This window comes from Hemitrygon akajei, chromosome 17 (genome assembly GCF_048418815.1).
Source record: "Hemitrygon akajei chromosome 17, sHemAka1.3, whole genome shotgun sequence".
NCBI classification, from domain to species: Eukaryota; Metazoa; Chordata; class Chondrichthyes; order Myliobatiformes; family Dasyatidae; genus Hemitrygon; species Hemitrygon akajei.
In genome coordinates, this window is record NC_133140.1 from 85,112,057 (window position 1) to 85,127,620 (window position 15,564).

Genomic DNA, 15,564 nt, shown 5'->3' on the forward strand with positions numbered 1-15,564 from the left:
AATACCTGGCGATACGAATGGACAACAAACTGGACTGGTCAAAGAACACTGAGGCTGTCTACAAGAAGGGTCAGAGCTGTCTCTATTTCCTGAGGAGACTGAAGTCCTTTAACATCTGCCGGACGATGCTGAGGATGTTCTACGAGGCTGTGGTGGCCAGTGCTATCATGTTTGCTGTTGTGTGCTGAGGCAGCAGGCTGAGGGTAGCAGACACCAACAGAATCAACAAACTCATTCGTAAGGCCAGTGATGATGTGGGGGCGGAACTGGACTCTCTGACGGTGGTGTCTGAAAAGAGGATGCTGTCCAAGTTGCATGCCATCTTGGACAATGACTCCCATCCACTCCATAATGTACTGGTTAGGCACAGGAGTACATTCAGCCAGAGACTCATTCCACCGAGATGTAACACTGAGTGTCATAGGACGTCATTCCTACCTGTGGCCATCAAACTTTACAACTCCTCCCTCGGGGTCAGACACCCCGAGCCAATAGGCTGGTCCTGAACTTATTTCCACTTGGCATGATTAACTTAATATTATTTAATTATTTATGGTTTTATATTGCTATATTTCTTCACTATTCTTGGTTGGTGTGGCTGTAACAAAACCCAATTTCCCTCAGGATCAATAAAGTATGTCTGTCTGTCAGTATACAATACTAAAAGCACAGAGCGGTTCAGGTTTGTTTCAATACCAAAATAATACTTCAAGAATTGCTGTCATGGTTCAAACTAAGAATGACAAGTTGGGGTTACTGTCGAGGAAAGGCAAAAAGCCTTTAACCTTGCACATTAGCATCATTCTAAGTGTTCAAACAAAAGAGGAGAGCAAATCTTTATCTTGTAAATTATTTTCAAAATAGAATTGAGAATAAAGGTTTGCTTCAAACTAAGAAGGCAAGGGAAAGTAATTAGGTAACTATTACCCATATATTGTATATTATTGTATCAAAATAGACTGCAAATCAAAAAATGTATATTATAATCAAAATAAATTTCTTCATAAAACTACTAGAGTATAAGGATTTAGACTAACTAAGTGCCACACCATTAACTGCTGATCCTGGTGTTGATGCTTGTTTTCTTCAACAAAACTGGATGATTTGAATGTTGGAATAACAGAACCTCCTTCTATGTATCCAGTTACTCCTTGACAGATATCTAATTTTTTTTGTGCTGGAGTAAAATCCTGAATTGTTTCATATCTTTTCCATCCATTTGTTTTTGTAATGTCCACACACTGTTCATTCAAGCATTGCTGTTCTCTGCAGTGTTTCATTGAAGCATCTTCTTTCACCGTCTGTTTCATTCCCTTTAGTGAAGAGTCACAAAACCAAAAGCTTGGATGTTCAAGTGCACTTGGCGCTGTAGTTGTGTGGTATACATCCATGTTGCTAGTGGTGTTGGTCAGCTGGTTTAGGGACAATTAATGAAAAACAAAATTAAGTAAAATAATATAAAAATATTTTCAAAATGGTTAATTAATACAGAACCTGCAGCAGGGCTCCATGTGGCTGCTTATTACAAGCAGCCCCAGGTTACAAGAACATTCTGTTCCTGAGAACTATTCATAAGTTGGTAAATGAACAATAAGTGCGTGGGAGAGAATCATAGAACAGCTGTAAAGGGAGAGCGAGCAGGCATGGAAAGAGTGGCTGTCAGCCAGTCTCACTGTCTGTATGTGAGCAACTGGGTCTGCTCAGTGGTCCCAGCTCTGCTTGACCCAGGCCACCAATGTTTCAGCTCAGAAGGTGGAGCTGACTATTATTCAACCATCACAGAACTTGGAATCTCAGAATAATTTCTGCAACCCTGACATACAGATTGCCGAGGTTTATTTATGTTGGTGTGGTGGGATTCAACTGTGGTCCCAGCAACTGGTAGAGATTGGGTAAGATGGGAGTGAAGTAACTGTGATGTTTCTTGCTCCCCTTAATCTCACACAGAGAATAGCCACTTAGACTATAATGTCCATTAAGGAGTGTTTTTAGCACATGGAATCGTGATTTCTTATCCTTTATCTTCAAGTGTAAAAGGGAAATATTCCTTACATTCAAACACAAAATGCTGGCAGAACTCAGCAGGCCAGACAGCATCAATGGGAGGAGGTAGTGACGATGTTTCGGGCTGAAACCCTTCATCAACTCCTGATGAAGGGTTTCGGCCTGAAACGTCGTCACTACCTCCTCCCATTGATGCTGTCTGGCCTGCTGAGTTCTGCCAGCATTTTGTGTTTTTATTTATTTCCAGCATCTGCAGATTTACTTGTATTCCTTACATTCAGATGTTTTTAAATACACAAGATCCTGTGATCCATTAATTTCAATATTTAGCTCAAACCTACAAACCCTCCCTTACCATTTATATTTTTTTATTGCACTTTCCTTGCCCTTTATTTTAGCACACCCTCCCTAACATCCTGTGCCTCTTTAGTTCTCTCTCTTCCTTAATACCTTTTGGACATTTGTTTCAATGTCTTTTAGAGCTCAGGATATTTTTCCACCTATGGAGAGCATTCAGAACATTCTATTAAACCCGAAGACCTACAATAGCATGAGAGGGGAACTGGCCGAAGTTGACTGGAAAGAGACATATGCAGGAAGGACAGCAGAGCAGCAATGGCTGGAGTTTCTGTGAAAAATGAGGGAAGTGCAAGACAGATATATTCCACGTAAGAAGAAATTTTCAAAGGGAACCGTGGCTGTCAAGTGAAGTCAGAGCCAAAGTAAAAGCAAAAGAGAAGGCATACAAAGGAAGCCAGAGCTAGTGGGAAGATAAGAGGATTGGGGAACTTTTAAAAACTTGCAGAAAGAAACTAAGAAGGTCATTTGGAAGAAAAGATTCAGTATGAGAGGAAGCTGGCAGCTAATATGAAAGAAGATACTAAAAGCTTTTTTAAGTATATAAAGTGTAAAAGAGAGTCAAGGGTAGATATAGGATCAATACAAAGTGACGCTAGAGATATTGTAATGAGAGATGCAGAGATGGCAGAGGAACCAAGTGTGTATTTTGCATCAGATTTCACAGTGGAAGATGTCTGCAGTATACCGGACATTCAAGAGTGTCAGGAAAGTGAAGTTTGTGCAGTGAAAATTACAATTGAGAAGGTGCTCAGGAAGCTTAATGGTTTGAGGGTGGATAAATCTCCTGGACCTGATGGAATGCACCCTTGGGCTCTGAAGGAAGTAGCTGGAGAGATTGGGAGGCATTAACGATGATCTTTCAAGAATTGATACCAGATGAATGGAAAATTGCAAATGTTGCTCCACTATTTAAGAAGGATGGGAGGCAGCAGAAAGGAAACTATAGATCTGTTAGCCTGACATCAGTGGCTGGAAAGTTGTTGGAATCAATGAATCAATAGTTAGGAATGAGTTAACAGAGTAACTGAGGCACATGACAAGATAGGCCAAAGCCAGCATGTTTTCCTGAAAGGAAAATCCTGCCTGACAAACCGACTGCAATTCTTTGAGGAAATTACAAGCAGTGTAGACAAAGGAGATGCAATAGACGTGGTATACTTGGATTTTCAGAAGGCCTTTGACAAGGTGCCGCACATGAGGCTGCTTAGCAAGATAAGAGCCCATGGAATTACAGGGAAGTTACTAGTATGGGTGGAGCATTGGCTGGTCAGCAGAAAACAGAGAGTGGGAATAAAGGGATCCTATTCTAGCTGGCTGCTGGTTACCAGTGGAGTTCCACAGGAGTTGGTGTTGGGACCACTGCTTTTTACGATGTATGTCAATGATTTGGACTACAGTATTATTGGATCTGTGGCTAAATTTGCCGATGATACAAAGATAGGTGGAGAAGCAGGTAGTGTTGAGGAAACAGAGAGCCTGCAGAGAGACTTAGATAGTTTAGGGGAATGGGCAAAGAAGCGGCCAATGAAATACAATGTTGGAAAGTGTATGGTCATGCACTTTGGTGGAAGAAATAAACGGACAGACTATTATTTAGATGGGGAGAGAATTCAAAATGGAGAGATGCAAAGGGTTTTTGGAGTCCTTGTGCTAGATACCCTAAAGGTTAATCTCCAGATTAAGTCGGTTGTGAAGAAGGCAAAAGAGCAGGGATGTGATGTTGAGGCTCTATAAGGCATTCACGAGACCACACTTATATTGTGTGCAGTTTTGGGCTCCTTATTTTAGAAAGGATATACTGCCATTGGAGAGGGTTCAGAGAAGATTCACGAGAATGATTCCAGGAATGAAAGGGGTACCGTATGAGGAACGTCAGGCAGCTCTTGGACTGTATTCCCTGGAGTCCAGGAGAATGGTGGGGGGGGAGGGGTTCTCACAGAAACATTCCAAATGTTAAAAGGCCTGAACAGATTAAATGTGGCAAAGTTATTCCCCATGGTAGGGGATTCTAGGACAAGGGGGCATGACTTCAGGATTGAAGGACATCCATTTAGAACTGAGATGTGGAGAAATTACTTTAGTCAGAGGGTGGTAAATCTGTGGAACTTGTTGCCACGAATGGCTGTGGAGGCCTAGTCACTGCGCATATTTAAGGCAGAGATAGATAGGTTCTTGATTAGCCAGAGCATCAAAGGGTATAAGGTGAAGGCAGCGGGGGTGGGGATGACTGGAAGAATTGGATCAGCCCATGATTGAATGGTGGAGCAGACTTGATGGGCCGAATGGCCCACTTCTGCTTTTACATCTTATGGTTTTATAAACACAAAGCACATATTTAAAAAAAGATATGATTATATAATTCTTAAATATTTAAACACCTCTTGATGCTTTACTAACGTCTCTATCCTATGCAGAAATTCTTTTGCAAATTTCCAGTAATTTCTCAGGCTGATATCCTTCGGATTTGAAGTAATTATGCCTTCTTTTGACTGGGAATTCTCCACCAGACTGTTCGATAGTTTCTCAGCTTAGAAAGAGTCAACAGCAAATACAAGAATGAGCATGAAATTGAAAAATCAAATAATAAAAGTTCCAATTCCAGTTAATATCTGCATTATCCGACAGTTAATATACAGTTTCACAGGCACTCACAGCTTATTTTGAATTTGGAATGGAATTAATATTAATATTTACTGCCCAAACCTATTATATTCAAATAAGTAGCAATAGGCTTTTTCCTTCCATTTCTGCAGATCTTATGGTGATAGAAATCCTACTAAGAGAAGAATTCTGGGATTAGCAATTAATTAAGGCATGGTGACATACTCTCAGTGGTTACTTTATTAGGTACAACTTTACACATGCTCGTTAATACAAATATCTTATTAGCTAATCATGTGACAGCAATTCAATGCATAACATTATGCAGACATGGTCAAGAGGTTCAGTTGTTCAGGCAAAACATCAGAATGGGGAAGAAATGTGATATAAATTACTTTGGCAATGGAAAGATTGTTGGTGCCAGATGGAGAGGTTTGAGTGTCTTAGAAATAGCTGATCTCCTTGGATTTCACATACAACAGTCTCCAGAGTTTATAGAGAATGGTGAGAGATACAAAAATCATCCTGTGAGCAGCAGTTCTGTGGACGAAAAAGCCTTGTGAATAGAGAGGTCGGAGGAGAATGGGCAGAATATTTCAAGCTGACAGGAAGGCAAATGTAACTCAAATAACCACAAATTACAACAGTGGTGTGCAGAAAATAGTAAATATACACTCAGTGGCCACTTTAGAAGGTACAGGAGGTACCTGATAAAGTGCCTGCTGAGTGTATGTCCATATCAGCATGGTGTGTGAGTTGGAGAGGAACTTGGTTATGGTAATTCAGCAAAGAAAAATGCTCTTCAGCCCACCATGTCCATCTGACTATCAAATACTCATTACACTGAATGTTAAAATCGTATCAGCCATGATCTTATATTGAAGCCATCTTGAAGATCCCAGTGACTTACTCCTTCTATTTGTATAACAAAATTAAGTAACGGATGTCTCTACTCTAAATATGCCTCTGCTCACTGTCTCACAGACTGTAAAATAAAATTGGCATTCAGTCTGTTATTAATGGATGAGAACTTCACTTCCATTTGAAGCTTAGCAACTTTTTTGTATCACACTATTGAAAACTGTACAGAAAATTTATTTTATTTAAGGATATGGTACATAATAGGTCCTTCCGACCTATGAGCTACACCACTCAGCAACTCGCTTATTTAACCCTAGCCTCATCACAGGACAACTTACAATGACCAACTTACCTCTTAATCGGCATGTTTTGGGACTGTGGGAGCTCTCTGAGGAAACACAGGGAGAACATACAAACTCCTTATAGACGAAGCTGGAATTGAATGCTGAACTCCAGAACACCCGGAGGTAGTAGTGCTGCATTATCTACTATGCAACCATCATGCCCCACTGCTGTACATGACTCTATAAGTGTATAAATTGTTTTGAGTGTGTAAGGGGAGGATGCTTTGGAATATATGTGAATCTAATACATCCTCAAAGCAGCAACAGTTGTTCTCTTCAGGGATATTGGCCCTGGAGTTACTATTGCTATCTACATATTTCAACAATAACTAGCATGTGGAAATTTAATCTCTGCAGACATTGCGTTTCTGAAGTCTAGATAAGATCTGGCTCCCTGTAAATCCTGGTTGGGTAATTTCTTCAAAAATGAATTCTTTTGATCTTTCTACAAAGGGTGTCCGTGCGATTTGCAGGTCTCTGTTGCATCCCCATGTCATCCCAAAGAGTGATACATTTAGATAAATCCCATTTGTGAATCAGTCAGAACAGTTAGGAGGTGCAAGGAAAGTGTAATCTAATGTGAGCAGTGTCCAGAATAACTTGTTAGCCTGAAGAAAGGTTTGCAACAACCTGCATAGGAATTCAAGTTTTGTGCAACTGGCCTTTTAATAAGTCTTGCACCAAAAACAGGTATTAGAAAACTGTGTTATTTCATGAGTAAACAATAACTGATACTTTTCCAAACCAGAGTAATTAACAATCTTGTTTCTGAATAACTTAGGAGGCTGATCTTAATTTCTAAAGTTTCACACAAGCCAAAAGCACTTGCAAGTGGAAAATCTTACCAAAAGAGTGGAGATATATTACAAAGGTGGTGATACACACTGAAACTATTATGCAAAATGGCCCCATTTAACACTAATGTACAAACTTTGTAATTTCCAACACAACAAAATTCATTTATTTTGAAGTTTTGAGAAGGAATTTCAAGCTTATGATATCTTGGATCTTGCTAAACTCTGACCAAACTCATTTAACTAAATGGATGCTTTCCTATGGAGGAAATGGAGCTCTAAGCACAAAGCAACATTATGTGTATGTTGTTTTGTGTAGCTGCGTAAATATTTTTGGAAGCTGTTGAGCATCTTAACAATAAACACAAGAGATTCCGGTGGCCTGGCGTTTCGGCATCTCCAGATGCAGCCTGGAAGACATGTTGCTTTGGGGTGCTGCCCTGTGGATTTCTCACTGATGTCACTGGCTGAAGTGTCGTGAGTGTTTGAAATATTGAGAGAGTGGGCAGTGTGCGCAGCTGGAGCAATTTGTCTCTCTTTTGATGGTGAGGGAGAGACTGTTTGAGATGTTGAAGTGTTGGATGGACAGAAGTTTCTTATGGACTCCAGATCATGGCCTCTGGGGGCTTTGCTATTGCTTGTATTGGGGTGATGGGGGCTAATGTTTTTACTGGAGCTAGTCAGGGGAGGGGAAGGAGGGACTTGGTGGTTGTAAATTTTTTTGTCATTTATTCTTTGAGGTTTTTCTTCTGTTTCGTGGATGTCTGTGAAGAGTAAGATTTCAGGTTGTATACTGTATACATTCTGATGTTAAACTGAATCACTGAAGAAACAGGAACCTGATTATTCACTTACTTATGAGCTGGCAACTCTGTAGAACAAAAGTTGCTGCTTTTCTCTGCTCCTCATCCTGGGATTCAGCAACTATTTGGATCATTAATGGAAGCCCATTGCTCTTCAGTAATTGATACTGATGCACCTCTGAAAAATATACCATAAAACTATTCCTTTCTATTCTAAGTTAGACACTGTTAAACTTCAGATTTGGTTGTCCAAAATAATCAGATACACACAGCACAAATCTCTCCACTGTATGTCATTAAACTTGGAAACAGATTTTCAGACACAAAAAATAAACTGTCTTGCAATGATTTTAAACTGAAACAATTACAATTATTATTTCAATTATTTAATCAACCGTTGAAGCCAGCCTCAGAGAAGTGTTATCCCTCATCATTTATTTCTTGGTTTCATTATCTGTTGTTTTTCCTTCTCACTCATTTTTACAATAATTCTACTTCAATATTTTCTTAAGTTTTCTTCAGTTCTGATGACTACTTATACCAGTCCTGATGAAAGGCCTTGACTCGAAATGTCAACTGCTTATTCCTATCCATAGATGTTGCTCTTCCTGCTGCATTCCTCCAGCACATTGTGAGTATTGCTCTAGATTTCCAGCACCTGCAGTACTTCTTGTGACTATCTTATCTGTATTTTTATGGGCATTTTGTTCAAACTGCTTCACCTTTGTTTTGGCTGAAAATGTTTTTTTTTCAATATAGGATATAATACAACTAATTTATAAAATGCTTATTAAGAACTGTATATTGAGAAAACTTTAGACCGTAATATTTAACTGTTGATGCCAAACTTCTTTACAATTTGCTACTGTGATTGGCATGTTTCTTTTTCCCTTGTATAATTCAATTTGATGAATCATTCATCAGACTATTCTAAATATTTAGTTTAGTACACATTAATCATGTCCAAGGGTCATGTCACTTGAGCAGAAGAATATTAGCTTTATCTCCTTGCTTGAAGTAGCAAGTGAGAGAGCAAAATCTGTAGGGCGAGAACTATTTGAAAATTACAAGTCTTGTCGGAGCGATTCATTCTGTGAAGTAGTGAGTGAGAGAGTAATATCTCGCAGGGAAGGGGCTGTTTCAAAACTGCAAGTTCAGTTGAGAGCAGGACATTGTTTGAGGTAGTGAGTGAGTCTTACTTGAGCCAATAAAAAGAAAGGAGGAATAAGCAGAACGGTCATTGGGTAGTGTTAGACTGGTCTGGCATTAGCTCAAGACGCTTAAGCAAGAACAGGTTGGGCAAGCACAGAGGTAGGCTCTAAGTGAGTTTTTTTCTGTTAGCAAATGGTTAGTGTGCTCAGAATAGGTCCAGATTTTGTGGTACGTTCCTTGTGTGTGATGTGGGAACTTTGGGAGCCCTCCGGCCTCTGCACAAAATGCACCAAGCTTCAGCTTGATGACCTTCAGCTAATACGGGAGAATGAGGTGATAAATAGGGAGGTGGTAACCCCAGAGTTGCAGGAGACAGGTAGCTGGGTGACTGCTGGGAGAGAGAAAGAGAATAAGCAGCCAGTTCAGAGTATCCCTGTGGCCGTTTAACTCAATAGTAAGTATACCACTTTGGATACTGTTGGTGGGGGGGAGGGGGGAGTGGGGGGAATCTACCAGGGAGAAATATCAGTGAGCAGGTCTCTATGAGATGGCATGTTGTCTTTCACGTGCCAGGGACAGGGATGTCTCGGCTTGGGTCCACAGCATTCTAAAGGGACAGCGTGAGCTGCCAGAAATCGTAGTATATATTAGTACCAATGACATAGGTAGGAAATGGGAGGAGGTCCTGAAGAAAGAATATAGGAAGCTCGGTAGAAAGCTGAAAAGCAGGACCTTCAGCGTAGTAATCTGTGGTTGCAGCCTGTGCCACACACCAGTGAGGGTAAGAATAGGATGATTTGGCAGATGAATGCGTGGCTGAGGAATTGGTGCAGAGGGCAGGGTTTCAGATTTCTGGATCATTGGGGAGAGTATGACGTGTACAAAAAGGCAGGATTAAACCTGAGCCCAAGGGGGACCAATATCCTTGCAGGCTAGAGCTCTTAGAGAGGGCTTAAACTAATTTGGCAGGAGGATGAGAATTGGAAAGATAGGGCTGAGGATGGGGCAGTTGGTAAACACATAGATGTAGTGTGCAGTGGGACTGTGAGGATGGACAAGTAGATGATAGGGCAAATTTGCATTCAGTAGGATGAGCTGAAGTGTTAAGTGGGCAGCAAAATTGAAAAAGGTGTTGAATACAGGACTGAAGGTGCTATGTTTGAATACATGCAGTATAAAGAATAAGGTAGATGATGTTGTAGTGTAATTAGAGATCAACAGGTACGACACTGTTCGCATCAGGGTCATGGCTGAAAGAAGATCATAATTGGGGTGCTCCATAATAGCATCGTGGTTAGCACATGGTAGAGTTGCTCAGGGGGGTTTAGGAGTTCAGAGTTTAATTCTGGTGCCATTCTGTATGTCCTCCTGATGGAATGCATGAGTTTTCCCTGGGTCCTCCGGTTTCCTCCAACAGTCCAAAGACATACCAGTTAGGTTAATTGGTCATTGTAAATTGTCCTGTAATTAGGTTAGGTTTAATTGGGTGTGTTGGGGATTGCTGGTGCAGCACGACTCCAAGGGCCTATTCCACGCGGTATTACTAAATAATTAACATCCAAGGATACACATTGTATTGTAAGGACAGGTGGTTAGGGAGAGGAGGTGGGATGGCTCTGTTGGTTGAAAAATTAAATCAAATCTTTAGTAGCCTTGTGGGTAGAGTTAAAAAACTGCAAGTGTGAAAAGACCCTGATGGGAATTATATACAGACCTTCAAATAGTAGCCAGGATGTGGGATACAAATTACAATAGGGAAGGAAAAGGCATGTATAAAGGGCAATGTTACAATAGAACCATAGAACATCACAGCACAGAAACAGGCCTTTTGGCCCTTCTTGGCTGTGCTGAGCCATTTTTCTGCCTAGTCCCATTGACCTGCACCTGGGCCATATCCCTCCAAACCCCTCATCCATATACCTGTCCAAGTTTTTCTTAAATGTCAAAAGTGAGCCTGCATTCACCACTTTATCTGGCAGCTCATTCCACACTCCCAACACTCTCTGCATGAAGAAGCCTTCCCTGATGTTCCCTTTAAACTTTTCTCCCTTCACCCTTAACCCATGACCTCTGGTTTTTTTCTCCCCTGGGCTCAGTGGAAAAAGCCTGCTTGCATTCACTCTATCTATACCCATCATAATTTTATATACCTCTATCAAATCACCCCTCATTCTCCTACGCTCCAGGGAATAAAGTCCTAACCTATTCAACCTTTCTCTGTAACTCAGTTTCTCAAGTCCCGGCAACATCCTTGTAAACCTTCTCCACACTCTTTCAACCTTATTAATATCCTTCCTGTAACTAGGTGACCAAAACTGCACACAATACTCCAAATTCGGTTTCACCAATGTCTTATACAACCTCACCATTACATTCCAACTCCTATACTTGATACTTTGATTTATAAAGGCCAATGTACCAAAAGCTCTCTTTGCAACCCTATCTACTTGTGACGCCACTTTTAGGGAATTATTTATCTGTACTCCCAGATTCCTCTGTTCTACTGCACTCCTCAGTGTCCTACCATTTACCTTGTTTGTTCTACCTTGGTTTGACCTTCCAAAGTGCAATACCTCACACTTGTCTACATTAAACTCCATCTGCCATTTTTCTGCCCATTCCTCCAAATGGTCCAAATCCCTCTGCAAGCTTTGAAAATCTTCCACTACACCTACAATCTTTGTATTATCAGCAACTTTGATGATCCAATTTGCCACATTATCATCCAGATCATTGATATAGATGACAAATAACAATGGACCCAGCACTGATCGCTGTGGCACACCACTAGTCACAGGCCTCCATTCAGAGTAGCAATCCTCCACTACCACTCTCTGGCTTCTCCCATTGAGCCAATGTCTAATCAATAATCATGAGGGATTTCAATGTGCAGGTACTGTAGACTGGGAAAGTCAGGTTGGTGCCAGATCCCAAGAGAGGAAATTTGTAGAATGCACACGAGACTGCTTTTAAGAGCAACTTGTGGTTGAGCCCACTAGGAGAAAGGAAATTCTGGATTAGGTGTTGTGCAATTTATTTACTATTTATTGAGATACGGAGTGGAATAGGCCATTCAAGTGGTGCCACCCAGCAATCTCTCAACTTTCTCCCAACTTAATCCTAGCCTAAGCAATGGCCATTTACAATGACCAATTAATTTACCAACCGGTATGTCTTTGGAAAGTGGGAGGAAACCAGAACACCCAGACGAAACCTATGCAGTCATGGGAGAACATACAAGCTTCTTTGAGGCGGCAATGCGAATTGATCAAAATTTGATTAGGAAGCTTAATGTAAAGGAACTCTAAGGAAGCAGTGATTATAATAAGATATAATTCACACTGCAGTTTGAGAGGGAGAAGCCAAAGTCAGACTTATCAGTATTACAATTAATTAAAGGGAAATACAGAGGGCTGAGAGAGGAGCTGGCTGAAGTTCATTGTAAGGGAACACTAACAGAGACGATAGCACAACAGCAATGGCTGGTGTATCTGTGGGCAATTTGGAAGGTGCAAGATAGATGCATCCCAAAGATTGCTGCCTGTGCCACACACTAGTGAGGGTAAAAACAGGATGATTTTGCAGATTACTGTATGGCGAAGAAGTTGGTGAATGGGGAAGGGCTTTGGGTTCTTGGATCATTGGGATCTGCTCTGGGGGAGGAAAGACCTGTACAAAAGTGACCTATTGCACCTGATACTGAGTGGGATATTCTCATGGGCAGGTTTGTTAGAGCTGTTGGGGAGGGTTTAAACTAATTTGGCAGAGGGGTGGGAACCATAGTGAAGGGACTCAGGATAGGACAGATGGTTAAAAAAGCAGTCAGACTGTCAGAAAAGGCAGGCAGATGATAGGACAAAATTGTAGCCAGCAGGGTGAGTATCAGTACATTTGGAATGCAAAATCTAAAAAGGTAGCAAATACAGTACTCAAAATGTTATATCTCAATGCACGGAGCATAAGAAATAAGATGGATGATCTTGTTGAACTACTACAGATTGTCAGGTATGATGTTGTGGACATCACTGAACTGTGACTGAAAGATGGAAGGAAGGGAGCTAAATGTTCAAGGTTACATGCCGTACCGGAGGTATGGGAAGGTAGGCAGAGGGTGTGGCATGGCTCTGCTAGTAAAGAATGAAATCAAATCATTTAGAAAGTTGTGTCATAGGATCAGAAGATGTTGAATCTTTGTGGATTGAATTAAGAAACTGAAAGGGTAAAAGGAACCTGAGGGCAGTTATATACAGGTCTCCCGACAGTAGCTGGGATATGAACCACAGATTACAACAGGAAATAGAAAAGGCATGTCAAAAGAGCAATATTATGATAGTCGTGGGAGATTTCAACACGGTTGATTGGGAAAATCAGGTTGGTAATAGATCTCAAGAAAGTGAGTTAGTTGAATGCCTATGAGATGGCTTTTTAGGGCAGTTTGTTGCTGAGCCTATTAGGGGATCAGTTATACTGGATTGAGTGTTATGCAATGAACCAGAGGTGATTAGAGAGCTTAAGGTAAAAGAACCTTTAGGAGACAGTGATCACAATATGACTGAGTTCGACTTGAAATTTGATAGGGAGAAAGTAAAGTCTGACAGAGCAGTTTTTCAGTGGAGTATAGGAAATTACAGTGGTATGAGAGAGAAGTTGGCCAAGGTAAATTAGGAGATGCTGTTAGGAATGACAGCGGAGTAGCTATGGCATGAGGTTCTGGGAAAAATGAGGAGAGTGCAGGGTATATGTATTCCAAAAACAAAGAAATACTCAAAATGGCAAAATGTATAACCATAGTTGACAAGGGAAGTCAAAGCTAATATAAAAGCAAAACAGAAGGCATACAACAAAGCAAACACCATGGGAAAATGAGGATTGGGAAGCTTTTCAAAACCTACAGAAAACAACTAGAAGAATCATTAGAAAGGAAAAGATGAAATATTAAAGCAAGCTAACAATCAATATCAAAGTGGATAGTCGAAGTTTTTTCAAGTATGTAAAAAATAAAAGAGAGATGAGAGTGGATATGAGACTGTTAGAAAATGAGGCCAGAGAAATAATAATGGCAACCAAGGAGATGGCAGATGAACTAAATGAGTATTTTGTATCAGTCTTCACTGTGGAAGACACTAGCAGTGTGTCAGATGTTGAAGGGTGTGAGGGAAGAGAAATGAATGCAAATATTACTACTAGGGAGAAACTGCTCAGAAAACTGAAAGACCTAAAGGTACATAAGTCATCCGGACCAGATAAACTGCACCCTACGGTTCTGAAAGAGGTAACAGTAGAGAGTGTGGAGGCATCAGTAATGATCTTTCAAAAATCATTTGATTCTGGCATGGTGCCAGAGGAGTGGAGAATTGCAAATGTCACTTCATCCTTTAAGAAAGGAGAAAGGCAGCAGAAAGGAAATTATAGACCAGTTAGCCTGACCTCAGTGGTTGGGAAGATGTTGGAGTCAATTATTAAGGATGAAGTTATGGAGTACTTGGTAACACAAAACAAGATAGGACAAAGTCAGCATGGTTTCCTTCATGGAAAATCTTGCCTAATGAACCTGTTGGAATTCTTTGAGAAAATTACAAGTAGGATAGTTAAAGCGGATGCAGTGGATGTTGTATATTTGGACTTTCAGAAGGCCTTTGACAAAGTGCCACACATGAGGATGTTTACCAAATTAAGAACCCATGGTAGTACAGGAAAGTTACTGGCATGGTTAAGAGCATTGGCTGATTGGTAGGAGGCAGCAAGTGGGAATAAAAGGATCCTTTTCTGGTTGGCTGCCAGTGACTAATGGTGCTCCGCAGAGGTAGGTGTTGGGAACACTTCTTTTTATGTTGCATATCAATGATTTAGATGATGGAATAGATGGCTTTGTTGCCAAGTTTGCAGATGATACAAAGATTGCTGGAGGGGCAGGTAGTGTTGAGGAAACAGGAAGGCAGCAGAAGGACTTGAACAGATTGGGAGAATGGATGAGAGAGTAGCAAATGAAATGCAATGTTGGAAAATGTAGTAGAAATAAATGTATTTTCTAAAACGGAAGAAAATCCCAAAGTCTGAGATACAAAGGGACTTGTGCAGAACACCCTAAAGTTCAACTTGCAAGTTGAGGCAGCAGTGAGGAAGGCAAATGCATTCATTTCAATAGGTCTCGAATACAAGAGAAGGGATGTGATGCTGAGGTTCTATAAGGCACTGGTGAGGCCTCACCTTGAGTAATGTGAATAGTTTTGAGTTCTTCATCTAAGAAAAGATGTGCTGGTATTGGAGAGGCTTCAGAGGAGGTTCACAAGGATGATTCTGGGAATGGAAGGCTTATCATATGAGAAACGTTTGATGGTTCTGGGTCTGCACTCACTGGAATTTAGAAGGATGGAGGGAGATCTCATTAAAACCTTTTGAATATTGTAAGGCCTAGACAGAGTAGATATGGAAAGGATGTTTCCAATGGTGGGGGAGTCTAAGACAATAGGGCACAGCCATCAGGTAGAGGGGCATTCATTTAAAACAAAGATGCAGAGAAATTTCTTTAGCCAAAGGGTAGTGAACTTTTGGTGAACTTCCGTTGTCTTAGGCAGCTGTGGAGGACAAGTTATTGGGTGTATTTAAGTCGGAGCTTGATATGTTCTTGATTGGACACGGCGTCAA

General features: G+C 40.8%; 1 protein-coding gene across 1 annotated transcript in view; it reads right to left on the minus strand.

Moving 5' to 3' along the window:
• Nucleotides 1–15,564, minus strand: part of terb1 (telomere repeat binding bouquet formation protein 1) — a 155,842-nt gene that overhangs the window by 59,954 nt on the left and 80,324 nt on the right. The window contains exons 11-13 of the mRNA XM_073069668.1: nucleotides 7,820–7,945; nucleotides 4,758–4,891; nucleotides 1,050–1,412 (exon numbers count right to left, since the gene is read on the minus strand). Coding sequence (XP_072925769.1) covers nucleotides 1,050–1,412; nucleotides 4,758–4,891; nucleotides 7,820–7,945 — 623 coding nt within the window. The remainder of the gene's footprint in view (nucleotides 1–1,049; nucleotides 1,413–4,757; nucleotides 4,892–7,819; nucleotides 7,946–15,564) is intronic.